This window comes from Papaver somniferum, chromosome 2 (assembly GCF_003573695.1).
Source record: "Papaver somniferum cultivar HN1 chromosome 2, ASM357369v1, whole genome shotgun sequence".
Lineage (NCBI taxonomy): Eukaryota > Viridiplantae > Streptophyta > Magnoliopsida > Ranunculales > Papaveraceae > Papaver > Papaver somniferum.
In genome coordinates this window covers 216,288,640-216,309,892 of record NC_039359.1, presented here as the reverse complement: position 1 = coordinate 216,309,892, position 21,253 = coordinate 216,288,640, and the positions used below count along the sequence as shown (strand labels likewise).

The window sequence follows — 21,253 nt, the reverse complement described above, 5'->3', positions numbered from 1 at the left end:
AATTTTGTTAACGAGGAAACCGCAAATGCAGAAAAATCCCGGGACCTAGTCCAGCAGGATGCTACGTACTTGATTCCCTTAGCTGATCTCACCCACAACTAAGAGTTGCTACGACCCAAAGTCGAAGACTTAATAAAAAAATTTGTATCACACAGAAAAGTCTACGGTAATAGATAAATCCTTCTCCCACAGATATACCTACGAGTTTTTGTTCCGTATTTTGATAAATCAAGGTGAACAGGAACCAATTGATAAACCGGACTTATATTCCCGAAGAACAACCTAGTATTATCAATAACCTCACAATAATCTTAATCGACGCAGCGAAAAAAGATATTGTGGAATGACAAACGATGAGATGAAGTGTTTGTGATTACTTTTCTATCTTGCCTATTAGAGATATAAATCTCGAGCCAATTATTACAATCATACTCGTAACGATAAAAACAGCAAGATCATATCACACAACTACAAGAAAAGTAGTATCGGTCTGGCTTTACAATCCCAATGAAGTCTTTAAGTCGTTAACCTGGTTTAGAAGAAGAAACCAAAGGTTAAAGGAGAATCGACTCTAGCTATGCAACTAGTATCACACGTAAGGTGTGGGGATTAGGTTTCCCACTTGCTAAAGTTCTCCCTTATATAGTCTTTTAAATTAGGATTTGCAATCAATGTTAGATTGATAACAAAGCATTCAATATTCACCGTTAGATGAAAACCTGATTAGATTCAAGCTAATATTTCTCAATCGTTGGATTGAAAACTTAGCTTGTTATACACAAATGAAATGTCCAATTTTGGGTTTATGTCGCCGTTCCCAAACATTAACATATGTTGGTTCAACAATAGTTAACCAAATGGTTAGCCATATGATCACTTTCATATCCACCATATTCTTCTTCACCATAACTAGTCCAACTGACTCAAATGAACAAGTTAGAGAGTTGTTCAATTGCTTAGATCTTATGTGACTACACAAGAAACAATCGAAGCAAAAATGGTTTGATTCACTCAAATCGGTTCATGAACTTTATAGCCACGGTTTGCAAAAGCATTCCTTAGTTTATGTAAAGATGAGTTCAAGAACAACCGATTTTAGATATAACCTGGTCAAGTTCGCGGACTGGGTTCGCGGACTTAAGTTCACAAACTCCAACAGAAATTCTCGGATCGAGAACTTCCGGCAGTTCGCGGACTTGGCTCACGCCACATTCCGTTTCTCTTGATCAACAAAGTTCGCAAACTTTGGTTCAAGGAATAAGGACTTATACATATATGTATTTCCACAACAATGCTTATACCCTACAGATGGTTATGTAATCTAAACTCTCATTTCAATCATTGAAACATTCTCAGAGGACGTTATATAGCAGTTATTCACAGACCATTTTACGTCAGAGCAATTTCCAAAGTGATTGAAACATAACATGACATTCGTCACTAGGTAAAGATGAATTTGGCTAAAGCGAAAGCTTACTAACACATATTTCTAGAAATAGATATGCGAGTTATACTCGGCTCGAAATAGAAAATGTGTATAATGAAAGTTTATATATCAATACGATTTTTGTCTCAAGAGTAGGAGATAGAGTAGATAGACTTTTGAGTGACAGATAAGTTCAAGTCTCCACATACCTTTTAGTCGATGAAGATCCACCAGTTCCTTGAGTAGTCCTTCGTCTTGCATGATGATTTCCATGATGATCAAGACTTATAGTTTTGATCACTAACATTGCCAAACATGCTTGAGATAGCAACACATGCGAGTTCGACCGAGCAACGCTCTAACAAGTTTGCCATATATAATCGATCGACTCTAGAAGGAAACCGAGCAGAATGGTGTATATATTTTTCAAGAGTCGTTAGTTTACATGGAGAGTCGTCAACTTTTCTTAAAGTGTCGGTATTGTTAAATTTTACATGTTGACGACCCTTGTTTTACATTTTTTGTTAGGAAAGAGTCGTCAATTGTCATTTTAGCAGATTGATGACTCTATTAAAAGATGAATCCCCATAATTTCACTCTTGCACATTCACCTTTTAGGGGCCATTTTTCCATCTTTGCATAAGAAGATTGGTGTCTAAAAAGACGCGTGGCATTCTTATGATCCTACGAAAGACAAACAAATAAAATTAAAATATAAGAAATTAAATATCAACAAATTATATGAAAAACAAAGTTGAGAATGTTACAATTGTCTCGTTGATGGTACGGGCCCACGAGCTATCATATCCAAATAGAACTTTGCCGCCGTCTTTAGGTTCACCTCCGTCTTTTCCATTGCTAAGACGAGTAAGCTGCAAACGCGTGGGTGGAATGTGTCGCGCGCTGGGTGCATTTGGAACTTTCTTCTTAGGTTGTGGTTGTGGATGTGGTTGCGCCTCAACCTCCTCATCCTCCTGAATCTCCTCCTCCTCCTCATCATCATCACCACACTACCATCAGTTCTTTCCTTACCATTTCCATCATTACCATCATCCTCATCCCTCTCTTCATCACCGCTAGCACCACCATTTCCATCCTCATCCTCATCCATCATCATCACCTTCATCCTCCTCTTCCTCAATATCTGCCTCCTCATTTCCACGATTACCACCATTCCCATCATCACCGCCATTACCATCATCATCATCCTCATAAGCAACATATTCACCTCCTAAAGGAATTTCGCATGTTTTGAGACTTCTTCTTCTTCGCTTCCAGTTGCAGATAAAACATGAGAGGATGAACATGAAAATTCTGACGAATCATCACATGGGTCTCTGGGTTCGCGGATAAGTAAGACTACCTCACTCGGTGTTTTTCCTCAAAATAGACCGACATTTAGGTATTTTCTGTTGCGGGGAGGTCTGGATGGAGGAGTTACCATGGAAAGCTTCTCTTTTTTATTCTTGCTACTATAGGCCAAAGACAACAAAATATCAAACGGTCGTCAGAAAAAAGTATCAAAAGAAACGACCCTTAGAAATACAAACGACTACATGTACTTTGTTAACGATTCTCAATTTATGCTTGACGATTGAAGCGTGATTCCTTAACGAGCCTTCCAATTTTTTGACAGAGGAGCTACATATGTTTGTTACTGACTCGTTAACTTCCTAATTTAATCATCAAACGAGAATCGTTAACCAGTATAATTTATGTGCACGACTCTTCATTATTTGGGACAGAGATATGGTTTGGCATATCATAGAGTCGTTGATGAATAAAAATGGTCGTCTAAAGAATCTAGCACACAACCACACTAGAGTCGTTTTCACATATTACTAATGGTTAACGATTTTTGATGAACTTCACGTGCAGATCAAAAATCGTTAAGAAAAAAAAATGGTTAACGATTCTAACCTAGAAAATTTTAACTACACCAGAGATCGTTTCTCCGCCACCCTAATGGTTGACGATTTCTCAAAATTCTAACATGCAAAGGAAAAATCGTGAACCAAACAACCCTCGTCATTAACGACTCGAGTTCTGAGAATCTAATTTTTCCGATTCAAACCCTAATTTTTCAGTAGAACATCAAATTAAACTCAAACCCAAGTTAGAGTTGGGGGGTTTAGTGGACATACCTTCTGATTGGAGCCATTTTCTTTCCGGATGATTTGATTTTTCCGGCTGATTTGATTTATTGCTCAGTCGCGAATGCGCCTTCGCTGCATTAACAGAATCGACGAGATTAGATATTTGATTTGCCTTTCTAGCGGTCTGCTTTGTACGAACCATGTTTGTAGAAGAAGTTAATCGTCGATTAAAATTAATCGACGATTACGCGATGAGTCGTTTGAAGAAAAAAAAATTCTCCTCCACTCATTAATGGAGAAAATGGACGACCAGGGAGAGAGGGGAGAGGAGGACAAAAAGAAGAATTTTGTTTGAAAAAAAATTGGGGCCTCACTCAATTAGTAATAGGATTTTAGGATTAGATATTGGACAAGGATAAAATAGTTATTTCACCATCATTTTAGAAGCCCCATATATTTGGTGTGGGTATAAATTGTGACCTGGTCCCCAATTATTTTTCATGACCCCCAATTAAACAGTGTTCATTAGCTAGATAGATAGTCAATTTACCTTGAATATTATTGGCATTAAGTATCTTCTTGGATGTATGTTAGAAATGAGAAATAGAACTGACAGATTGCATAGATATGAATATTAGTTAACTACACCAGTAACAATCCCTATTACATTTTTGTGCATATTTATTAAATTGCTCGCACATCAATCAGTAATTAGAGATGGTCCCTTAACATTTACATGTCAACAGCTAGGTCCAATAGTTAAATCCTAAACCATTGCAATTGCCTATATAAATAAGTGTTAAAGAAGCCAAAACTCATCATCCCACAAATCCCTTTTTTCTATCTAACCTAAACGAAATAACCATGGGTTCTTCGCAACTATTTCCATCTGTCTTGTGTCTGATCATCATAACATTTTCCTCCACCAACATTGCGGTAGCGCGTTCTCATTTTGGGAAAGCAGTTCAAGATTCAGGTAATACTGCCACTACTACTATCGATGCAAGTTGCCCTACTACTGAAACAAACAGTACTACTGATACTATTCCTACTACAGGTACAAGCTGTCCTATCACGGATACAAACAGTACTACTACTACAGGTACGAGCTGTCCTATAATTCCCACAACCGATACAAACAGTACTAGTGCTCCTAATACAACTCCAACTTCCGATACCAATAGTAGTACTGCTACTCCTAATACAACTCCAACTTCCGATACCAACAGTACCACTACTACTACTACTACTCCTGAAACAATTCCACCTACCGAAACAAACAGTACCGCTACTATTCCAACTCCTACCGAAACTTTCCCATGTCTGTCGAAGAAAAAGATTTCTTCCATTAATTGCTTAACGATGGCACAAGGATATTCTACCGACTGTGTAGCTCTCCCAAATGTTGATTCCGTTTCATGTAGCCTACCTGCAATGCCTTGTCTTTCACTTTCAGATATTAGGAAGCTTCCTTGTATGCCACCTCAAGATTCATCAAGCGGTTCTTGTATTTCACTTACAAATGTCCCCAACGTTTGTTCACCAAATAATATGCCAACACGTTAAGCACGTATACCACCACTACTGCTGCAGCAGCAACATGTGCTACTGCTCTTATATATATATATATATATATATATTTATAAGTACAATCACTAAATAAAAGGTATGGATAATACTTGGAGGGGTCTCTTGATATCTGCGAGTTACTTATTATCTACAATTTCAAAATAAAGCAAGGAGTTGATGAGATCATATCACTGCTCATATGATTTCTTTTTTATCTTGTTGTAATCGAAAGCATTCTAATAATGGCTTTGTGATCAGTTGGTTACGTTACAGTTATAGCTTAATATGAAGTCTGTAATTCTAATTGCTTTTGATTATCTTTCAATAATAGAACCCTTCTTTCAACTTAATTAATCTTACCATATCTCAGTTTGATATCACTTTCAATGTTTGTGAATCTGAGTCGAAGTGTAAAATCGTGAAATTTGGTTAGAGCGACGTGCATATATAGTGTATGAATGAATCTAAAACTTTGGTCAAAGTAGAAGCACGCCCGAGAGAGGTGAACTCATGACTTGTAATGAACTGACCGAGTTGATGATGATTCTGTTAGTTCAGAGGTACACCTCGTAGTATTTTTTTCTCATCTGAATCGTGAATCAGACGATTGTACATTTTAACCAGGGCTACACCATCACTTATGTATATAAACTTACTAAATCTTGGCAACCCATGTTATTCGAATTGTGTCTATGTTATTCCAATTGTGTGCCAGAATTTGTTTTGATAACCTGAATGCAGCAAAAATAATAATTCGTATCTCAACTATCTTTTTCATCGGTATGCTATTCCAAGGAGGAGTTGAAAGTTCACGTGAAATGGTGCCTACTATTTTCAATGTTGTTACCATGGTTCATCAACCATGAAGGAGCTTATAGAAGCTCGTCACTTGGATTTTGATGGCGCTGGTATGTTTTTACCTTGGGCAAATGAGTCCATAGAAATGTGTTTTTTCTTCCATAAATCGTCTTTCCCAAAAAAAACCAAGCACATATGTGCAGTTATGCTTAGGCATGGAATTCACAAGTTGGTGTTAGATCTCTGGACCAAGTATATCTTTCATCGGAATTTTAAAAAACAAGAAGAATACAATTCAATTCATTCAATATATCTCAAGCAAATCACAAATCACCAACTAAAACTGATAACTTTAAATGAAACATCGATCAAGAAGCTCATTATAACTGGGTAATTCACACACAAAAACACACAAAAATATGGTTTAAGAAATTAAAAAAGAATAAGGTTACTAACCAAGTCTGGATGGAGGAGGAGGTGGTGCATCACGAGGGTGATAATAAGGATATAGGTGTATATTGTCTGAGCAAAGGTGAGTGCCATTAGGACAATAGCCGCGACAAGAGAAATAATAGTCCACGGGCTCCTAAAGTAGGTTTGAATAAGGTTAGCACGCCATTTATTCCTCCTCCTCTCACAATAATCATTCACCTCCTGGTGCAGCTTGCCTAGCCTACTATCAGGATCAGGTGCCACATACATGGACAGCTCGTCGAACAGCTTCGCAGCTGCCTTGTCACTCCCAAGCGCATTCTGTAGTATCCCTTTAGAGTGGAGGAGAGTAACATCTTTGGCCGAATCGATGATGTTGGCCATGAAAAAGATGCAAGCAGTAACATCATTTCCTTCTCCATCATGGAACCTTTCGTAGGCCATTAGGTTCAAAAAAGTGGATTCAGTTGTGTCATCCACCACAATCATCGGTAGTCGGAGAACTCCACCAGAAAAGGAGATGTCTTTGAGACTCAAGGTCTTACTAGTCTGGAGATGTATGCCAGCCTCGTAAAGCTCCCTTGCTGAACGGATGATATCAAAACTGTATTCACTGTGACCATTTTTACCGTGAAGTCCGTGACCATGTGGTTTATGAGGTTTATTGTGTGGCTCTTGAAGAAGGTTTTTCCTATATACGTCTAGTACATGTCGACATCTGCCAACGATATGGGTAGGTCTGTTTGGGGTAAAGAACCTAATTATGATACTGTTTAGGTACTCCTCGTTCTGTTTATCAAGGAGTAGTAAAATCAATTAGAAGTTACAAATGAATACCAGAAAATTGGAGGAATATATACTGTAGTGACGCTATTACGTACCTTCGGTTCGTGGTCTCCATTAGTATTTCCGGCTCCACTATCTTCAACATTGAGTAAGGTGTCCAGAAGAAGCATTGGGAGTTGGTTTTGGAGCAGAAGCATATCTCTCCTAATATAAGGCATTAAGTTTAGTTTACAATGATAACTAAAGATTGGGTCATTAGAAGCATAATCATCAATAATTCGTGTGGCTGTTCGTAAAATTTCGAGCATGAATGAGCCATCCAGCATCATGAGCTCCAAGAACTTGTCAGTGTAGTTGCCGTGTTGATCTCGGTAATCATTATTTGTTGCTTCATCAAGCCAATCATAAGAGTCTATGAGGTTCTTACCAACCCGATGAAGTGCGTCCATGTATGACTCAATGGGTTTATTTGATCTTTTAACGAATTGGAGGAGTGCTCTATGCTTGTGTTCCTCCATCGGAATCAAGTGATCATCCCCATGGTGGAAGGGGCCGAAAGACACCGCTTGAGCCTTGAAAGCTTTCTTGTTCAGATCTTTGACACATGCCGGTATCTCGTAAATGCATTTCTTCATCCAGTGATCCAGTTTCCTCCATTCTTCCAGCTTATCTAGGTTTTCTTTCACATCGATTATCCATTTACTATTGCGGCTACTGCTTTCGTGATGATGCTCATCAGCTTCATGACCACTAACTTGATCATAGGCTGATACCGAGGACGACATGGTCGAATGATGATAACAAGAAAATGATATCGACGAGGACGACAAAGACCGGCAGCACGTAATTTAATAATATCTAAAACTGATGAGTGAGGTAAAAGAGACAAAAGACTAGGTATTATCTATATATGTCGAATCGGGTTCCATTTCGCGGGGAGACGCTTCTTTAGTATGTTCACATGCCAATTGAGAGAGTCTTAAATCATTCCAAGTGCTTTTTGTTTCTTTTATTTTTTTTTAAAACGTGAAAACGGAACTAGGAAGCAATAGTAATGCTTTCCCTTCCAAAGAGGCTTTGGAAAAAGAAAAAGCAACATTAAGGTACAGCAAAATCCTATATATATGGACAATAAATAAAGAGCTTTTGCGTTTCTGTAGATGCCTAAAGCAAGTACATGCATGGCGAATATTAGGAAATCAAGGTAATATCTTGTAATGGATAATGGTTAGTTCAATGTGTGGACAGTCAACAAACTTTTACAGGCACTTAACTCGACTGGCCTCTTGTGAGAATTTCGTTTAGGATTTTCTCTTCCCAAGTTATGCATGTATAACGCTTCCCCGATAGAAGATGGGTTTCTCCGTAGTTTACACTTTCTAAAATATCTATGGGAAGAGTCTCCATGCTGCGGTTGGTTAACCTTTTAAAAACTTCAGTAAATTGAAAAACCCTAAATATTGGCTATTTATATCTGTCTGGTGAGTCATGGTTGGCCTCATCAGCCCGAATATCTTTTAACTGGCCGATCTAGCACGGATATACATCACTAATGAACACATTTTTGACAAATGGTCTGGGGTTCGATCCTCAGAGACTACAACAAACACAATTTGAAAGATTTATCTAAACAAAATCTCAGACAACCAACAACTGGGGGTATTATTCCCTGGCTGATGTTAAAACTTATAGATTTCTATAAGCTAGTGGATGAGAGAGTGCAAACTCTTCAGCAATTGAGCATAGCCATGGAACTTTATTAGCCAATCACAATATGGATACAGATATCTCTAGATAAGCTAACGGTTGATTTTCCCTTGCTGGTGTTAAAATTATTTGATTTTCACAAACTTGTGGATGGAAGGGTTGCTACTGTTCAACCGTTGAGCAGAGCCATGGAAGTTCATTAGCCAATTACAATGTGGATACAGATATCCGTAGATAAAGTTGCCGTTTGATGCATGCTCCCTTTTAATACAACCAAGCATCAACAGTCTGAAAACACAAACTCATCCTTCATTTCCTTTCACTGCTTCTTTCTAGATCTTATTTCAGTCACATCCTTCAATGGCTGCTTCAACAATGGCTCTCTCTTCTCCCTCTCTTGCCGGAAAGGCAGTGAAAGTAACACCATCCGTTCCAAAGGGTGAAGGAAGAATCACCATGCTCTTCCAGAAAAAGACAGTGGCAAAGCCTGCTAAATCATCCAAACCCGCAGTTTCATCTGACAGCCCATGGTACGGTCCCGACAGAGTTAAGTACTTGGGTCCCTTCTCAGGCGAGGCTCCATCGTATCTCAACGGTGAATTCCCTGGTGATTATGGTTGGGACACTGCCGGACTTTCTGCTGATCCTGAAACTTTCGCCAAAACCGTGAGCTTGAAGTGATTCACTGTAGATGGGCTATGCTCGGAGCTCTAGGATGCATCTTCCCTGAATTGCTCTCACGTAATGGCGTTAAATTCGGTGAAGCCGTTTGGTTCAAAGCCGGAGCACAAATCTTCAGTGAGGGAGGATTGGACTACTTGGGTAACTCAAGCTTAGTACATGCTCAAAGCATTTTGGCCATTTGGGCTACACAAGTTATCTTGATGGGTGCAGTTGAAGGTTACCGTGTTGCCGGTGGACCTCTTGGTGAGATTGTCGACCCACTTTACCCCGGTGGAAGTTTCGACCCTCTTGGACTTGCTGACGACCCAGAGGCTTTTGCTGAGTTGAAAGTGAAAGAAATCAAGAACGGAAGATTAGCAATGTTTTCCATGTTTGGATACTTTGTTCAGGCGATTGTTACTGGTAAAGGACCTCTAGAAAACTTGGCTGACCATCTTGCTGATCCTGTTAGCAACAACGCTTGGGCTTTCGCCACAAATTTTGCCCCCGGAAACTAAGTGTACATTCTATGAAAAATGTCGATTCATTAATTACCTGGTTATTCAAATACATTGTTGTTACTTATGTAATTGAGATAACTTCTGACACCTCTAAATTTTATGCCATTTTTTTTTGTAATTTGAGTTCATTTCATCATAATAAATCTCTTCATCTGGGTTTCACAAATTGATCTGCATTGCACAATCATAATTGACCCTGTGATGAGTTCTTTACAAGCTACTGCAATGTAATAATTGTTGCACCCTGCTAAGAATCTGGTTGGTAAATTAAATAAAATAAGAAAATATTTATTTAGTTCAATACAACGAATGATAGCTAGTATGATACTACTAGCTAGATTACTAGCTATATTTCTTTGCGAGCCTTGAGCCATCCAAAAGCATTCGACAGTAATTAAATATACGAGTTAGCAATGGCTCTTTCATAATGCCATCGTTTGCAATGAATTCAAGAGCCGTCGACATCTTAGGAAGAGAAGGAATTGCTCCTTTCTATGTTGTTGACAATGCTCCGTATGAACTAGCTAACGTAAGCGTCTTCCTTGGTTTATCTTCGTCCTAATCAAAATACGCAAGTAACCCATATTAAAAGAATTGTTTGGGAAATTATTCGAGCTAGTTTTTTCGTTAAAATGGAAATGTATGAACAAAGGATTGCCTCAATGAGAGAAGGGTCTTGGGCAATTGAGTGAAGAAGTGCCCCCATGAATGCATCACCAGCTCCTGTGTATCAACTTTCTTAAGTGAATAGCCTTTCACTTTGCCTCCTTTGAATTTCTACACATAAAATGCCAATCGATCAACACAAACTTATTAACTACGTACAACTTCCAAAAATTGAAAGATTGGTAACGCGTCAAGCAAGGGAGGCCGATAGGTCCAACATCCAGGCGGTTCAGGATAATAGGGTAAATGAGAAGTGTAAAACCTTGGTGTAGTATGTAACACCGTCCTTTCCTTAGGTGACAACCAGCAATTTCAAGCCGTCAAACCAGAATGTTTTGAGAATATCATCTTCGTTTAATGGATCTCCGTTTTCCATAAGAAACTAGACTTCGTTGTCGCTAACCTACAGGTGAAACATTCATGCATAAGTCTATATATGTTAAGCTAGCTTAACGAGTCCATTTATGATATGATAATAAGTAATTAATATGGTGATCACTTCATAAACCTTGATAATATCAGCTTCTTTCCAAATGCTCATAATGGCTTCTTTAGCACTCTCGGCTGACGGCCATAGTGGCAACCGAAGATTCGGATCGTATGAGAGTAGTGCACCGGCTTGTTTAGCTATTTTCATGGCAGCCAAATGAGTGGAACGACATGGCTCTGATATCTAACTTATGGAACCATAATGAAAGATCTTTGCTTGCTTTATCTGTCTGGTGTTTAGTTCAGATTCTCTGAACATCATATCTGCACTAGGATTCCTGTAAAACATTAACCCCCTTTCACCACCCTTTGTTAATGTTACAAACGCCAAACCCGTTCTGGCATCATCGTCAAAACACACTCCGTCACTATTTACGCCGTTCTGTTTCAATATATCGACAAGCATCTTCCCGAACTCATCGTTTCCTACCTGTTCATTTACATATTAAAGCTAAGGAGAATAGAGAAAAGTGAGAGTGAGAGTGAAAGATGAAATTAACCTTGCCCATGAAAGCGGAGGTACCATCAAGTCTGGCAATGGCACAAGCAACATTAGCAGGAGCACCACCAGCAGCCTTGACGAAAGTCCTTGTATCTGCTAGAGAAACACCGGCAATCTCAGGAACAAAATCTATAAGCATTTCGCCGAATGACACAACTAGTCGAGAATTAGTCGATGAAATAGTCATTTTATTCTCTTAAACTATCGAACTAATTGCACAATCCTAAAATCAGAACTAGTGATATTAATAGCAATGTTCACATTGAGAGACAAGGGGTCTTAAATAGGTTGTCTAACGGACAAAACATTGCCGTACAATTTACGTAAAAAATATGCATCAACGGACAGCTATTTTGATATCATACTCAAACTATACCTAAGCTCTCCTCAGTGATATAAGTATATACCGCAAAAAAGCCAAAAACGAATGGTGCATATATATAATAAAGTGTTTGCTTTTTTATATAAAATTAAGTTATCTGCAGAAAAGAATGGTGCATATACAGATAGACACTCTTCAATATTTTATGATCAACCAAAAGAAATGAATGGAACAATTTTACTTTGGAAACTTAACATTCTTACAAGTATAACTTGATACAAAAGGAAAGAACACTAACATTTGGCATTTTTCACGCGCCTTATAACCTTATTCAAGACATAGAGATTATAGGAGGAGGCAAACCAAAATCCTATATAGCCTATATTCTCCCTGTAGACAGAAACCAAAATCCTCCCAATATTTACATTACGTCTTGCACTATTATTATTAGTTCATTCTTGAGTTCAGCATTATTACACTGTGGAGTTGAGCTTGTAGCACAAGGCTGTTTGGATGAGTGTAGTCTAAGAGTCTAAAGACTCTAAACACATTCTAGTGAAACGTTGCTTCAAATTTCCACACAAGGAAGGCATGTTTAAAGATAGAGACGAATCGGGACGAAAATGAATTGGATTTCAGATGAAGGCATATTTTTTTTGATCCTCGATCTTGTGACTATGTAGTTACCATGTTCTTCTGTTTTACTGGATGATTCCTGAAGTTGCCGACGTTACAAATAAACACAGAGGCCAGCTGTTTGGATGAGTATGGTTTAACCTTATCTTTTCACATGGTCCAGGAAAAATCTAAGAAAACAACAAGTGGGGTATTTCCTGGTTGGTGTTGAAACTCTTAGATTTTTACCAGCTGGTGGATGAAAGAGAATATCATGAAACCGTGGAGTTTCATCAAATCATGGAAAATAATAAAAATGCATTAAAAATATAAAACTGACGTGTGATTGACCACGACACGATCGATCGGTCGTGTGTCTGTGCTCCCAGCACCCTGGTCAATATTTTTAATTATTTATTATTTTCTTCCCTATTTTGCATAGGTTCATCGTTTCGTTGTATTTTGAAATACTCGTTCGTGCGGTGACTGTTAGTGTATCGTCGTTGAATACACCTTCACCGTTTGAATCGGGGCTTACTTATAGGTAGCTCAGACGCCCGGTTGTTGATTATTTATTACTAATTGTGGAATTCAGTGGAGAATAATTCACAAAAATGAGTAATAAGATGTTTATTATTAATTCATAGGATCAGCTGAGGATTCAACTACGAATTCAGAATAATAAAGTGAGCATTACCATTCCATGGGATCGTAGATTCGACCATAGAATCGGAGTAATTAAGATTTATCTATTACCGTTTATGAGACCAGTTGTGTATTCGATCATGAAATCGGAGTAATGAGATAATATAGTTATTGTTATTCTATGATATCAAGCCGTGGATTCGATCATAGAATCAGAACAATTGTTCATTGCCATTCCATGGGACCAGTCGTGGATTCGACCATGGAATAGGAGCAATTGTTATTTCCATTCCATGGGACCAGTCGTGGTTTCGACCATGGAATATGAGCAATAATAGATTATTCTGGGAATTCAGTAGTGAATGTCACGGCAGAATTAATCTTAATTAGGAATAATTAACTTTGTGGCTCTATACTAGCAGAGCAAGCTGTCTAGGAGCATTAATTATCCCGATATGTGCTTGTCGGTAAGTCATATCCTTTATATAGTCAGGGTAAACTCGTTGTTTGTTCCTGAAGACGTTTTCGCTCTGTACTCGCACAGCAAGCTGTCTAGGAGCCGTCCATCTCGTGATACTATATAGAAATAATCACTAAAAGTGTTCAGTATTCATGATATATGCCGTTGTCCAGTCGTGAGACTACATATCTACATGTACTCTGAGAGAAAGTACTCTCCGTTGAGAATTCGATGAGTGACCCGTGTCTCAATACTCACGTCTGATTGCTGGATTAGAACTTCGTATAATTATGAGTTTACGATTTTAGCCTTGTCGAAAATCCACCATCTACAACATCTTTAACAAGATTGTTCTTCCCAAAGTAAACTTTGAGATCATACCAATACCGAAAATCCTAGTGATGTGAGTATATCTCAACACCAATTTCTTTCAAAACGATTAGGTTCCACTTTTGAACCATAACCTATCAAAACAAACATGGTGTAAAACACCAATATATACCAACCTTTCACCGTATCCACAATTCGCATTAACTAAGCTTGAAAAGCATTGCTAATAACATTTGATATCCTTGCAATGCCATGCAAGAATTGCAAATAATCTCATAATCAATATTATCTTCATTTCTTGGTGAGAGTTGATATTCACATTTGTTTTGACTAGGTCTCTAATTATTTCGATTTTGGGTTCGTATAAAATTACATATCATAAGTTCCAAACTTATATGAGTCACATGTTTATTGTCATACACAATAATTCTCAATATCTTGTTTCCCTAAAATTTATTCTAAGATTGAACAATCAATTTAGAATAAATTGAGAATGCCATTATTTGATCACTACAATTACTACAAATAGTTCATCAAACATACCTCAATTGCTTTTAAAGCTCAATTGGTTATAAACCATTTTTCATTCTTTGCGCATCAACAAAGAAATCAACAACCTCATTGCTCCACACATCGATTAATCTCCCGCAAATTTTATTTCATTGGAAAATAAAAACTTTCTCAAGTAAGTGAATTTTCACCTGCCACAATCATTTACATGTGAGCATTTGAAGCCAAAAAATAAGTAAGGTATGCACTCACATAATTACTTAAAAATCAAATGAAACATATCACTTCAAGTGTCTCTTAAATTTCAAACAAAGATTCAAAGTTATATAGTCATAACATTATACATGTAGTTATAACTCTCTACTAAGCATATTATCAAACACCTGTGGTGGAATAGTTTGATTTCTAACTATGATCTCCTTTTACATTACAAAAACTAGACTATGAAGTACTAGAATCAAAACATGATTTTTTAATGTAATTTCTTATATCTCTAATCTCTAATCTCAAGTGTCAAATCCCCTATTTTGGATAGATATACATAACGATTTTAAAATCATCACATTTCTCAAACCAAAAATATAAATGGGAAATTTCAAAATGAATTTTGAAAAAAAAAAAATGATCTACAAGTTTCATGTTCCGCAAATTTAAAATAGGTATACAAAGATTGGGACATAAGAATTCTATTAGGGATAAATTTCTGCCCGTTAAAAATTTCAGCAAAGTTATGCGGTTTTATAAAATATCTTAAAAATACTTTTTGGTATCCAAATATTTTGAAATTTAACTTGCATTATCCTCATGATGTCTAGTATATCTAATAAAAATTTCTAGACCCAATTCATTTTCTTGTAGGAGATAAAAATAAAACTCTACAACATCTTAAAGTCATTTGTTTATCATCAATTTTTTTTTTAAATATTAATGAAGAAAAATATTTAACCATGAAATTCCTAGTCCATTAACATCAGTCATAAATTTACTTTAGGTACCAAGTAACCTAATTCCAAGCATTATGCTAAATCGTTAAAGAAAAAATTATACCATTCATATAATTCTATAAAACAAATTAAACAATGATACTTATCGTGTTTGAGCAATTGTTTTCCTTTGATATCCATAGCAGAACAAACGTCTTAAAATTGTTGGAATCATTGTTGAATTATGCCTGCATAACAAATAAAAATCAAACACGAAACAATTGTTAAGGCTGAGTCGCGGACTAGGTCGCTTTCTTTATAATGTTTCGCGGCTCTGCCAAAAATTGTGCAAGCAGTTCTTCAATGGCGCGTCGTTCCCAGGATAAAACAGCCGAGATCAGTATCTCTTTCACAATTAGTCTTGCACGATGAGAGGATGTGAAACTTCTACACTTTATTCTTGATCAGAACTCTTTAGAAAAACCAAGGATGATCACACGCTTGTTTTTCTTTCTCACAAGACATTCATTTTGATTTTAAACTCATGAAACAAATTAGAAAACTTACTCATTAGAAAAGTCTTCTAAAATTCTCCTAATCCTTTTTATAAAAAAATTTCTGATTTTTTTGCTTAAAAGCCAAGGAGATAAATGTGAGTAAATGAAAGACATTATTAGGATGTTAATTAGCTTAATTAACTCACTCAATAAAAAGCTGGTTTTGGTATTAAAACAAAATACATTCATTCTTTAAAGGAAAGAATAATGGTCACACTTAAAATCATTTAAATGAGAGAATAAAAATTTGGAAATTAATTAATGTTTTTAAAAACATATATCCCAAAGATATGTATGGGGAGCACCGGTGATGTTTGTTGGTTGCGGACAGTCCTACAAAGACTTGACTTCGCTAAAAGTCGAAAACATTGTCAGGACTTTCCTCGAGTAGAAGAACAAATTTGGAGCTTAAAAGAATAAATAGAGTGTTTCCATCTTTTCAAGCTAGTATGAGAACTTATGGCTTCTGCTGCCGCAATTATGTTTTTTCGTTCTTGCTCATTTTTCCCTACGACCTCATGGAATTGATTGAATATATCCAACATTATATATATAATCTGGTACCGCTGGTTATAATTACTTTACGCACCTCGGAAAAATTTATGTGAGGGTTTCGTCGCATGCATCTTTATTGAAATCACCCATAGAAAACGTAACTTGATTTGTCAAAAGATAATATAATGAGTGTATTTTTTTGAATAAAAGTTCCAAGAACGTTAGAAGATCAAACAACTAGACGAACCTAAGAAACATTCTTTAACTTTAACTGAAGCCTAAAAGTAATGTTACCACAATCTTTTAAAGAAGCATGTATCGAAAAAGAAACTAGTAATAAGTTGCAGAAACTCATACACTTCACAGTGTAATTCCAAGGGAAATTCTCAATTACAATGAGTTGCAGCTTCCTTATTGCAAAACTAGAGACTGAAAAACAAAACCATGAGTGAAGATTTATGAAGCGGTAAAATACTTTTATAGATACTTACCCCGATATCTTGCAAGAATCTCGTTTATAACTTTCTCTTCCAAACATCTTTTCTTTTGTTAACTCTTCTGTTCCTGTCTCTAAATATATGTTTATGGCATTGAGATGAATGGGAGACCTCATACTTTACAATACTGCTTTGGGTTTTTTCAGTTGGCAAACCCAATAATTCTTCGACATGCAAGACTCTTCCATTTTGTGCAAGTTCGATTGCATCAAGCCCCTGGAAGAAGGGAACAATTCCCCTTTGTTGAACAGCCGAGGGCTTCCGAGAACCTTCAATAAAGAAAAACTAATAAGCCTTGAGTTGAGATGCACAAATGACGCTTACGTACTCTGCATGCCTAATATATGCATGCGAGTGAATTCCATGCCTAATTATGATCCAATAAAATTAGTCATGCTGCAGCTAGGATAACATATATACTAATTGTTAAATTTTACTAGAAATGTAAGCAGTGAGCAGCAAAGTTTATTGTAGATTGATATATGGTTTCGACCGTATGCAGTGCTACAATTGCTCATTTCAAGTCCCTTATCTGACAAACCCAGGGGCGGATCCAAGGGTTGACTAACCCCGGTTCTAGCCCCCTAAAATCAAGAAAGTCAATAAAAAAATCCTTGCATTTATCTTATATTTTTTATTTAGTCTTCCTGAAATTTTGAATTTAGTCCACATATTTGTACAAAAATATTTTTAGCACCCCTTACACAACAAAACAAGTAGCTTATAGGGACGGCTGTTTTGAAAAAACCGTCCCTAAAGAAGGATATTTGGGACGTTGATGACCTGACCGTCCCTAATAGTCATAAAATATTTAAATCAAGGCTAAAATATGTCCGTCCCAAAAAGAAAACATGGCCAAATAGTATTAGTGACGATGGAACAGGGGACGGTACATAAACCGTCCCTAATACCTCTTGGGACGGTTTTTTGTCCTCTTGGAACGTTTTATGGCCGTCCCAAAAGGCCTTCTGTTTTGCAGTGTTAAACATTTTTCTTGCTCCGCCACTGGACAAACCAGAAGAACTAATAAAGCTAATGAGAAGATTTACCGTATGCATATATGCCCCTCCAAAGATTCTCTTGCAAGCCCATTACATCAAAGCTCTCGTAAAGATCATCGTATGAATATGAAATAAAGAAATCTTATAATTTCTGATTTCATAGAATCATTTCATTGAATCGTAAAAGGCATACATCTTGCATAGCGTTGCATTGAAGGAAATGAAATACAATAGATAATAACGGTGCACTTATACACTTAACCATAAATGGCGTAATTATACATAGTGCCTTCCAAGATAAAGTAGCAATGGTCGAACTCAAAATTTTTCCCACGAAGCACCTCATATCGCGCATACGCCTTCACCAACTGAAAACACAAAACAAAAACTTAGTTAGTATTGTTCAAAGCTTTTGATAAATTTTACCTCTTGTTTAAATACTTACTCTTATATCACCCAAAATATTGGGAATGGCTTCCCTTACGGACTTCATTTCTCTTTTGAAAGCATCACATTCCAATTTTATCTCCTCGAACCGTTCCTTGACGAGTTTCAAAGACCTTGAGTTACAATTTCCGTCTAATGCCACAAAACGATGAATACACGGTTCCACCAAGAATCCGATGTTTGATCAATGTCTTTTTCTAGATCTTCAAATTGGTTTTTGACTGTCAGCCAAGATCTCACAATGGCGCAATTCTCTTTGGAAGTGTTTGGAGTAGTCATGGTGTTTCCTCTACTTTTTGCTCTTGGACGATAAATGAATGAGAATGAATGTGAAGGTTTATAATTATGGTTTTGGTAAGGAAGAGGTGAGGTATAGGTCTCTATTTATAGAATTGAAAGACCTAACTACCTCAACCACATTTGGTGGAGTTCAATTCTCCAATAAATGCAAATACTATCATGAGTTGTTAATATATTAAGTTTACAACTAAACGACTCTAGGACTCTATATCATCCGTCGTCAGGTTTTGAAAAAGCGGGGGTACAACAACCACACCCAACAATTCGATTAGCAATCTGTATGGACAAACTTAAATATACTTTCTAGAGAATCAACTAGACTGTTAGACTCAATCTAGATAAAAAGTATATCAAAGAGTTTATATCTCAATCTCTCGATTTGATATTTACTCAAGCAAATATAAATCTGCAAGTCTTTATCAAAGAGAGATAACTTGGATGGTACCAAAGACCAATATCCAAGTGTCAATCAATTTAAATCAACAACCAAAAGGTCGGATATTCTAATTGATTGAACAACGCACAACTTGTGATATTTCAATTATATAAACAAATATAATGCGGAAAAGAAATAACACAGACACCAGAATTTTGTTAACGAGGAAACCGGAAATGCAGAAAAACCCCGGGACCTAGTCCAGATTGAACACACACTGTATTAAGCCGCTACAGACACCAGAATTTTGTTAACGAGGAAACCGCAAATGCAGAAAAACCCCGGGACCTAGTCCAGATTGAACACACGTTGTATTAAGCCGCTAAAGACACTAGCCTACTCCAAACTAACTTCGGTCTGGACTGTAGTTGAACCCCAATCAATCTCACACTGATCCAAGGTACAGTTATGCTCCTACGCCTCTGATCCTAGGAGGATGCTACGTACTTGATTCCCTTAGTTGATCTCACCCACAACTAAGAGTTTCTACGACCCAAAGTCGAAGACTTTAATAAACAAATTTGTATCGCACAGAAAAGTCTACGGTAATAGATACATCTGTCTCTCACGAATATACCTACGAGTTTTTGTTCCGTTTTTGATAAATCAATGTGAACAGGAACCAATTGATAAACCGTACTTATATTCCCGAAGAACAACCTAGTATTATCAATCACCTCACAATAATGTTAATCGACGCAGCGAAAAAAGATATTGTGGAATCACAAACGATGAGACGAAGTGTTTGTGATTACTTTTCTATCTTGCCTATCGGAGATATAAATCTCGAGCTAAATATTACAATCGTACTCGTAACGATGGAAACAGCAAGATCAGATCACACAACTACAAGAAAAGTAGTAGCGGTCTGGCTTTACAATCCCAATGAAGTCTTTAAGTCGTTAACCTGATTTAGAAGAAGAAACCAAAGGTTAAAGTATAATCGGCTCTAGCTATGCAACTAGTATCACACGTAAGGTGTGGGGAGTCTTTCAAATAAGGGTTTGCAATCAATGTTAGCTTGGTAATAAAGCATTCACTATTCACCGTTAGATGAAAACCTGATTAGATTCAAGCTAATATTTCTCAACCGCTTGATAGAAAACTTAGCTTGTTACACACAAATGAAATGTCCAATTTTGGGTTTATGTAGCCGTTATTTTTTGGTTCAACAATAGTTAACCAAATGGTTAGCCATATGATCACTTTCATATCCACCATATTCTTCTTCACCATAACTAGTCCAAATGACTCAAATGAACTAGTTAGAGAGTTTTTCAATTGTTTAGATCTTATGTAACTACACAAGACACAATCGAAGCAAAAACGGTTTGATTCACTTTAATCGGTCCATGAAATTTATAGCCATAGTTTGCAAAAGCATTCCTTAGTTTATATAAACATGAGTTCAAGAACAACCGATTTTAGATATAACATACTCAAGTTCACGGACTGGGTTCGCGGACTTAAGCTCACGGAATGAGTTCACAAACTCTAGCAAAAATTCTCGGGTCGAGAACTTCCACCAGTTCGCGGACTTGGCTCACACCACATTCCGTTTCTCTTGATTAACAAAGTTCGCAAACTTTGGTTCAAGGAATAAGGACTTATACATATATGTATTTCCACAACAATGCTTATACCCTACAGATGGTTATGTAATCTAAACTCTCATTTCAATCATTGAAACATTCTCAGAGGACGTTATATTGCCGTTATTCATAGACCATTTTTCGCCAGAGCAATTTCCAAAGTGATTGAAACATAACATGACTTTCGTCACTAGGTAAAGATGAATTTGGCTAAAGCGAAAGCTTACCAACACATATTTCGAGAAATAGATAGGCGAGTTATACTTGGCTCGAAAAAGAAAATGTGTATAATGAAAGTTTATATATCAATACGACTTTTGTTTCAAGAGTAGGAGATAGAGTAGATAGAATTTTGAGTGACAGATAAGTTCAAGTCTCCACATACCTTTTAGTCGATGAAGATCCACCATTTCGTTGAATAGTCCTTCGTCTTGTATGATGATTTCCATGAAGTATTGAGCTCAACTA

At 36.9% G+C, this 21,253-nt stretch overlaps 1 protein-coding gene and 3 pseudogenes across 1 annotated transcript; 2 read left to right on the top strand and 2 right to left on the bottom strand.

Moving 5' to 3' along the window:
- Nucleotides 1-4,336: 4,336 nt before the first annotated feature.
- Nucleotides 4,337-5,445, top strand: LOC113350513 (uncharacterized protein PB18E9.04c-like). Its single transcript, XM_026594662.1, has 2 exons — nt 4,337-4,498; nt 4,580-5,445. The coding sequence occupies exons 1-2, from the start codon at nt 4,387-4,389 to the stop codon at nt 5,086-5,088; spliced, it is 621 nt and encodes a 206-aa protein (XP_026450447.1). The 5' UTR covers nt 4,337-4,386; the 3' UTR covers nt 5,089-5,445.
- A 737-nt stretch (nt 5,446-6,182) lies between these two features.
- LOC113350508 lies at nt 6,183-7,988 on the bottom strand (annotated as a pseudogene).
- Nucleotides 7,989-8,966: 978 nt separating this feature from the next.
- LOC113350512 lies at nt 8,967-10,160 on the top strand (annotated as a pseudogene).
- Nucleotides 10,161-10,173: 13 nt separating this feature from the next.
- On the bottom strand, nt 10,174-11,884 carry LOC113350510 (annotated as a pseudogene).
- Between the last annotated feature and the right edge of the window lie 9,369 nt (nt 11,885-21,253).